Source organism: Gymnoscopelus braueri, assembly GCF_963280865.1.
Source record: "Gymnoscopelus braueri genome assembly, chromosome: 13".
NCBI classification, from domain to species: Eukaryota; Metazoa; Chordata; class Actinopteri; order Myctophiformes; family Myctophidae; genus Gymnoscopelus; species Gymnoscopelus braueri.
The window spans coordinates 2,213,346-2,222,163 of NC_137615.1; the positions used below are offsets into that span (position 1 = coordinate 2,213,346).

The window sequence follows — 8,818 nt, forward strand, 5'->3', positions numbered from 1 at the left end:
CCATAGAGAAAGAAAGGTCAACAAACTAGTTTAAATGATACAGAGAGGAGAGGAGAGGAGAGGAGAGGAGAGGAGAGGAGAGGAGAGGAGAGGAGAGGAGAGCAAATCATTTTTATAGTCCTTAAGGATTAAGGATCTGAAACCCTGATGTCTTTCAAACTATTTTAGAGTGACTGGGTCTGCCTCTCTCTCTCTCTCTCTCTCTCTCTCTCTCTCTCTCTCTCTCTCTCTCTCTCTCTCTCTCTCTCTCTCTCTCTCTCTGTGACGAGTGCAATAAATTATGTCCGCAGTAGGTGGCGCTCTGACATCATCAGCCTGCACCTCCGGCCTGCCTCCTGCACACAGCTGGGAGGAGGGAGAGAGAGAGAGAGAGAGAGAGAGAGAGAGAGAGAGAGAGAGAGAGAGAGAGAGAGAGAGAGAGAGAGAGAGAGTCGAACCAGCGAACCAACATCTTTACCAACTAACCCTTCTCACCCCCCCCCCCCCTCTCCCCTCCAGGCTCGGTTCGGCTCGGTTCGGCTCGGCTCACTACGTCATCATTACAAACCAAACAGTATGAATTAGTTGCTCGCCAAAAGTCATCGGTGAGAATTTACGAGTGGTCAACAAAAGCACGTGACTGACTCACCCTCTCCTCCCCCCCCAATCACCCACTCACTCCTCCCTCCCTCCCTCCCTCCCTCTCTCTCCCTCCCTATCGCTCTCTCTCTCTCTCTCTCTCTCTCTCTCTCTCTCCCCAACACACACACACACACACACACACACACACACACACGCACGCGTATACGCGCACAGCCACCCCACCCCCATATTTGGACGGGCAGCATACATAGCTAAATAGAAGTACAGTGAGTAGCGCCGCTATAATTCACTAATACATCATAAATCGTTGAAAGTAGCCGCGTTATAACGACCGAGAGGGAATCTAACAAATCACGAGGCCCGCTCAGTGTTTTCAACAAAACAAGCTAAATGAGCTCCTACTTTGTGAACTCCTTCTCGGGGAGCCGCTCCTTCCCAAACGGCCCCGACTATCAGCTCCTAAATTATGGACCGAGCGGCGGGGCGATGAGCGGCTCGTACCGGGAGCCCGGCGCCGCCGCCATGCACCATGGCACCGGCTCCTACTACACCTACAACGGCATGGACCTCACGGTCAGCAACACAACCCGGGGAGGAGGAGGAGGAGGCGGGGGAGGTGGCGGCGGATCCACCGGAGGAGCGACACACTTCAGCGCCGCCGGGGGATCAGACTCCTCCCGGGGATACGGCTCACCGACCCCGGAGCGGGGCTTCTCCAGACAACCGCCCAGCTGCTCCGTTGCCTCCGCGGCGGCGGAGTCCCTGCTGTCCCCGGGCGGCGGAGGAGGAGGAGGAGGAGGAGGAGGAGACCCCGGCATCATGGGGGTCTCCAAGGCGTCCTCCCCGCTCTCCTCCTCCGACCACCAGCAGCATCTCAGCTCCCCGAACCTGTCCACCTCCTCCGGGGCCACGGCGCCGGGCCAGCGCTTCAGCGAGCTGGACGACGGCTCGTCGGAGACCGAAGACGCGCAGCAGCACCAGCAGCTGCACCACGGCGGCGGCCGGACCGGCGGCGACCCGTCGGCCCGCACGGCGCACCTCCAAGCCGGGCACAAACAGGAGGGCGGACCGCCCGGAGCTTCCAGCACGAACACGGCGACCACGCCGGGCGGCGAAGCACCGCCACAGATATTCCCCTGGATGAGAAAACTCCACATTAACCATGGTAGATACTGTTAGGACCATTAATGTTCTATCCATGGTAGATAGTATTATAGGACCATTAATGTTCTGTCCATGGTAGATAGTATTATAGGACCATTAATGTTCTGTTCTGTCCATGGTAGATACTGTTATAGGAGCATTAATGTTCTTCTGATCTGTCCATAGTAGCCTACATAATGTAGGAGCAAGGTTCTGTTCTATGTGACAGCTGCACAAATATACCTGATTTTATGACAATCAAACAGGCGTTAATTTCCACACTTGAGTTTCGTGACAGTCGGAGTTTATTGGTGTTTGTTTGCGCGTGAAAGACAGGAATATGTCTGTCTGTCTCCCTACATTTAAATAATATACAGTGGTTATTATATGATAATGTATATTAGAGGTATTGTTTTATGATTTAAATTGTAGCCTTAATTTTACATTCCTGTGTATGTTGTGAGGGCGGTTTTCCTCAAATCACTGTTTTGATCATGTGTTTTGTGTTGGGAACACAGCGTAAATAATGCAGTAATTTGACATGTCAGTGTCTATGAATATGTTTGGATTCGGGTGTCTCGGTTGGGTGAATTCAGTTGGTCATGGATCATTAGCCGTCTTATTTTATTTAAGTCATTTTGAAAATCACTGTAAATTAGATTAGATTATTTTCTCTAAGAATTCGGCTTGAAGTTTTTGACTGTTTATTTTTTGCATCAAATGTAACCGTAGACTGATATTTATTAACCTGGTATAGTTGTCTTGAAACTCACTTCAAACCGTGTTGATATTATGGAGTTTTCACTGACAGATACAGAAAACACTTGAGGAATCGGTCTGTCTGCATTGACGTGTGTCAGTCAGTCAGTCAGTCAGTCAGTCAGACAGACAGACAGACAGACAGACAGACAGACAGACAGACAGACAGACAGACAGACAGACAGACAGACAGACAGACAGACAGACAGACAGACAGACAGACATCAAATTATGTTTGCATCACAGATCAATTGTAACTAACAGTGGACTGAGGTCGATAGGATTATTTTGAATTTGGCTGTATACAGTTGACTTGTCTGTATTTAGGTGTGTGTGTGTGTGTGTGTGTGTGTGTGTGTGTGTGTGTGTGTGTGTGTGTGTGTGTGTGTGTGTGTGTGTGTGTGTGTGTGTGTGTGTGTGTGTGTGTGTGTGTGTGTGTGTGTAGACGGTCAGACAGACAGATATAGTCCATATAGTGTTTTTCCACCAGGCCTACAGGCTACAGGCTCAGTTCAGAATCACACGCAGAGCAGCTGAATGTTGTGGACGTGACTCGGTCGTTGTTGTGTGTATTATATTATATTATATTATATGGTGTGTGTGTGTGTGTGTGTGTGTGTGTGTGTGTGTGTGTGTGTGTGTGTGTGTGTGTGTGTGTGTGTGTGTGTGTGTGTGTGTGTGTGTGTGTGTGTGTGTGTGTGTGTGTGTGTGTGCGCGCGCGCGCATTGCGCGGCATCGGCCTGTTTGTTTAAGCGCGTGGGGTCGTTAATTCGCCGTGATTTTTTCCTCCTATCGGTGCCTCCTCGGGGCTTCTTCTCTCTCACTCTTTTTTTTTTATTTCAGCGAATTCCACAAAAGTCCCATAAATCTGTCAGGTCGAGACTGTCTGGAGAGAAACCCCCCTAGAGCCCAGCAGAGTGGGAGAGAGAGAGAGAGAGAGAGGGGGGGGGGGGGGGGGGAGAAGGAGAGGAGAGAACAGGAAAGCTTTAGAAGTCGCTTGTTCCTTTGAAAAGTGCAGCTTTATTACGTGCGGGGACTTTATTAGCGAGGTGACACGGAGGCCGCGCTGGCTGGGGGTCAGGGAGCCGCCGAAGGGAGGCAGGGGGACACGGGGAGAGTGTTGGAGAAGTTTAGGAATGTGTGGAGAGAGAGAGAGAGAGAGAGAGAGAGAGAGAGAGAGAGAGAGAGAGAGAGAGAGAGAGAGAGAGAGAGAGAGAGAGAGAAAGAAAGAAAAACAGTAAAGTTTCGAATAAAAGGCGCTTCTTTTTTCCCACAGAGAAGAACAGAGTCTGTCATGATAACAGACAGACAGACAGACAGACAGACAGACAGACAGACAGACAGACAGACAGACAGACAGACAGACAGACAGACAGACAGACAGACAGACAGACAGACAGACAGACAGACAGACAGACAGACAGACAGACAGACAGACAGACAGACAGACAGACAGTGTGCCTCTTTACGCATTTTACGCAGTGAAAACCTCAGTGTCTATTAAACTGTCATTATGTTCACGTTGATATACAGTTCACATTTATGTTCAAAACCACTTTCACAACAGCCAGCGTGCCCCTACTTTGGGTCTTGTTGTCATTATAGGCAAAAATTGTCCTCAAATATATTTGTGGGGGGAATTGGGGAAAAGTGCAAAAAAAATATCCGATCTTCCAAAGTTGTGAGCTTGAAGATCTGCTTCTGCTATGTTCCTATTGCTCGTCAGGACTATATAAGTGTATAGGGCTTAAGTGGTTAATTTATAGCCTATATACTCTGTCTAACATAACGGCTGTCGCTTGCCTATAGAACTGATCTACTGTTTGTAGAGAAGTATATATCATATCTACAGGTCGTAGATACTAAACTAAGTTGTTTACACTTTGTGCTCGCTTGTAGATTCTCTTCTTGTCGGCATGTGGCCTTTTTACTGTGCCTACAGCACGGCCGCCACTGCTTGTCGGCAAGCGACCAGCGACGCCTATGAAAATGAGTGAATGAGGTCTCTAATCCCAATGGGTCTCAAATTGGGGGGGCTCCCGGGGCTCTAAATTGACCCTTACAGTGTGTGTAACTCTGAGAGTGTACAAACATTTGTACACTCTCAGAGTTATGGCTTATAACAAATATAATAAATAATGATAATTAATAAATAAAAAGTCCGAGAACCACTTATCTAACCCCCTCCACCTCCAACCCACATCCAGATATGACCGGCCCGGACGGGAAGCGGGCCCGGACGGCCTACACCAGGTACCAGACCCTGGAGCTGGAGAAGGAGTTCCATTTCAACCGGTACCTCACGCGCCGGCGGCGGATAGAGATCGCGCACGCGCTCTGCCTCACGGAGCGACAGATCAAGATCTGGTTCCAGAACCGGAGGATGAAATGGAAGAAGGACAACAAGCTGAAGAGCATGAGTCTGGCGACGCCCGGGAGCGCCTTCCAACCTTGACTTTATTACAAAAAAACTAAAAAACTAAAGAGAAGAAGAAAAAAAAAATATTAATAATATTAATAAACACGAGGTCATTGAGTTTGGAGCTCAAAGATGGAAGGAAAAAAAACAACAAATCGAGGAGAAATGGAAGAAAAAATATTAAAAGAAAACAGACAAATATAAAGAGAAGAACAAGAAGAAAAAGAAGAGTATATCTATTTGCAAAACAGATTCAAAAATCTACGTTTTCAACAGATTCCAAACATAGGTCGTTGGAATCGACTTGATGATTCAGTCATGTACAGCGCAGCACTTTTTTTATCCGCATGTTCGTTGGTGTTTTTTTATTTTTACCGCAAAAGAAAAACTGTAAAAAAGAAGAAGAATATTGACTGTTGGTACTTTTGCTTCTGTCAAAATACAAAGTTAGTGTTTTATCCTTTTTGTCGTGTTTTTTTTAAATAAGTACTTGTCGTTTGGAGGATGGAAGTGGAAGTGAACTATCTACCTATCTATTATCTACCTGCCCCCCAGGTGCTGTTTTATTGTCTGAATATTGTTTTTATGTGTCCAGTGATTATATTATTATTATTATTATAATTGTTATTATGGAAAAAAAAAAGCTTTCTGGACATAAGTTGGCATGAATCGCTTCGATGTTCTAACTTATTTACGAACCTGTAACGTCGTGTATTCTATGGTTTTAAGTTTACAGCTTTCTAAAGGAGCCTCCTCTCTCTCTCTCTCTCTCTCTCTCTCTCTCCCTCTCCCTCTCCCTCTCCCTTTCCCTCTCCCTCTCCCTCTCCCTCCTCTCTCCTCTCTCTCTCTCTCTCTCTCTCTCTCTCTCTCTCTCTCTCTCTCTCTCTTCTCTCTCCCTCCCTCTCTCTCTCTCTCGTGTGCGTGTTGGTCTATAGACATGTTCTCGCGCCATGCACCGTGGGTATAAGTTATAACTGTGTACCATGAACGGAATCCTCGTTTTGTCGTTTCAAATGTTTTCAAATATCTGTTTGTTTTTTTCCTTTGAGTTTTTTCGCCTCAGAGGAGACTCAGAGACGGAAAGGTTTCTGGTTGAACCTTCACTTTACAGCGAACTTTGACCCTATGACCTGTGACCTGTCCGTGAGCCCTATACTCCAAGTCCACAGGAAATGCACTCAGTCAGAGTAAATATACTCTAAGCAAATGTACTCAAAGTACACGCGACTGCAATGTAAACACTTGATCAAACCGATTCTACAAGCACACAAGTTCATCAACAAAATATACAATACAATACAATCTGAAAATACACAGTGATAACCTATAGCACTTATAAAAAACAGTGGTGGATATTTTACTTAAGTAAAAGGAGCAATACCACAATATAAAAATTCTCTGTTACAAGTAGAAGGCCTGTGTTCAAAAATGTTACTTGAGTAAAGTACAAAATTATTGGCATCAAAATATACTTAAAGTACCAAAAGTATAAGTAAACCTACTAAAATGTTTGAAAATAGCAGATCTACAAGCTTTGTGAGCTTATAGATCGGCGATTTTCAAATAGCCTATAGGTATTAAATAGGGCTAAAAAGTGGTTAATGTAAGTTATATAATATAATAATTGATATCTGCAAAGTAACTAGTAACTAAAGTTTTCAAATAATTGTTGTGGAGTAAAAGTATAATATTTCCCCCTGAGGTGTAATGGAGTCAAAGTAAAATACTCCAGTATTTGAGTAAATACTTTTTCACCACTTATAAAAACACGTCCAATACATAATATCCTCATAAAAGAGTTCCCACATTGTAAAAGTATTATTTAGTGTCCCAGTTGCAGTTGTATTGATAATGTTGTAATAACTACAATGATTTCATAGGCTAATACATGAATATAATGACATGGTCTGATTAGTTGTAAAGTGAAGTGGAACCATTTACTGTCTGGATTTCATACTCTCATGTGTACATCTGCTATAAAAAAAAAAGGTAATTGTATATTATTATTGTTGTTGTTGTTATAATTATTATAATTATTATTAATGGATCATATCATGTTCCAGAAGGGATGTACAAATATTTGACATTTTTAAACGTGAACCATGTTGGCTACATTGTTGGGGCTGCGTGTGTGTGTGTGTGTGTGTGTGTGTGTGTGTGTGTGTGTGTGTGTGTGTGTGTGTGTGTGTGTGTGTGTGTGTGTGTGTGTGTGTGTGTGTGTGTGTGTGTGTGTGTGTGTGTGTCAGCATTTTGCCAATAAGCTGTTCTTTGTATCTGTTTGTAGCCTTTCTTTCTTGGAGTAAAAAAATAAAGTTCCTCATACTTTGACCAATGATGCTGGACTCCTCTCTACCTGTCTGAATCTGGGTTAAAAAACGACCTATATCTATAGCCAGGGTTAAAAACCTACACCTCTAACCATAGCTCTTAGCTTGGGTTAAAATCTACATGTCTAACAATCACTTGGGTTAAAAACTACCTTTCTAACCATGTAACTTGGGTTAAAAACATCACAGGCCAGCCATATCTAACCCGGGTTAAAACAGTTCTGTCCCGGGACAGAACGTGTTTTCACAAGTTCTGATGTGAGTCAGGTGGATATGTTGCTTTCCTGAGTAATTGTCAGATTCTACCTGATTTCACCATTTGACACATTTTAATGTCTATACAGAAGATTAATTAAGAATCATTTTCACAGTGAAATCATGACTCGTGAACAAATGTAACCAAATGCATATGTAGCGGGTCTATTTGGTTACATGTGTGCACTGGCGGAGATACAAATAGATACATTAACACTGATGATGTTACTGTGTGCTAAGGTCAGGCCACAGTTGAGGAATTATGAAGCGTGTCAAAAAACTAAAACTAAAACTGGTTGCAATCAATATTTTACTCAGAAAACTCGTCTCAGATCTATATAAGGATGTCAAACAGTATGAGTGCAAAATAAAAATGCGCCATTACGCGCAAGGATACCAACACGCGTAATGACATCCAAACCAGTCGTTCTGTCCATATAAGAAGCTGTCAGATAATGGCGCTCATATCAGGAAGCCTTAATGTGTACTTTATGATTTCCATCAATAACATAAACAACATCATATTTAGAAAACCACTCAAAACATGTTGCTTTTTTTTACGAAACCTGCAGCCACACACTCACACAACACATACACACACACACACACACACACACACACACACACACACACACACACACACACACACACACACACACACACACACACACACACACACACACACACACCACACACACACACACACACAGAACACACAGGACACACACATACACACACACATACACACACACACACACCACACAACACACACACACAACACACACAGAACACACAGCGCGGCCGATTTCGATCTTAATTCAAAACTATCAAACAAATTGCTCACTTTTCTCTAATGATCTCCCTTTGGTTCCGTTCAAACGGAGGCCCCTCCCGTCAAATGAGTTTACCTTCCAGAAGACTTCCACCCTGCATCTGTAAACAAGCGGCTGAACTTTTAAACTTACCGCTGTGTTCTGGACCGGAGCCGCGGGTTCGGGTGCATAGTCTATGTTCGGGTCCTATAACTTATTTATGTTTTAGATATTGTCCCACAACGAAGTGCCTGTCCCCAACACCCAACACAACACACACACACACACACACACACACACACACACACACACACACACACACACACACACACACACACACACACACACACACACACACACACACACACACACACACACACACACACAGACACCAAACACACGTCCCCTCGGTGCGGTGTCCAAATAGTTTCTAAGCTGGATACCCTCTTTGGGTCAAACTATAGGTTTTTCTGCCTCGATGACATTTACATGTCAAACGAGGATGAGCGTTTTTTATCTCC

At 44.5% G+C, this 8,818-nt stretch overlaps 1 protein-coding gene across 1 annotated transcript; it reads left to right on the forward strand.

Annotated features, from left to right (window-relative positions):
* The first annotated feature begins 775 nt into the window (after positions 1 to 775).
* hoxb5a (homeobox B5a) lies at positions 776 to 5,361 on the forward strand. Its single transcript, XM_080447464.1, has 2 exons — positions 776 to 1,747; positions 4,692 to 5,361. The coding sequence occupies exons 1-2, from the start codon at positions 973 to 975 to the stop codon at positions 4,937 to 4,939; spliced, it is 1,023 nt and encodes a 340-aa protein (XP_080303590.1). The 5' UTR covers positions 776 to 972; the 3' UTR covers positions 4,940 to 5,361.
* Positions 5,362 to 8,818: the final 3,457 nt, after the last annotated feature.

Excerpts from the sequence above, each read along its gene's own strand:
- hoxb5a (XM_080447464.1), top strand. The coding sequence starts at position 973 with ATGAGCTCCTACTTTGTGAACTCCTTCTCGGGGAGCCGCTCCTTCCCA. Across the intron at positions 1,748-4,691 it reads AAAACTCCACATTAACCATG|ATATGACCGGCCCGGACGGG; the intron begins GTAGATACTGTT and ends ACCCACATCCAG.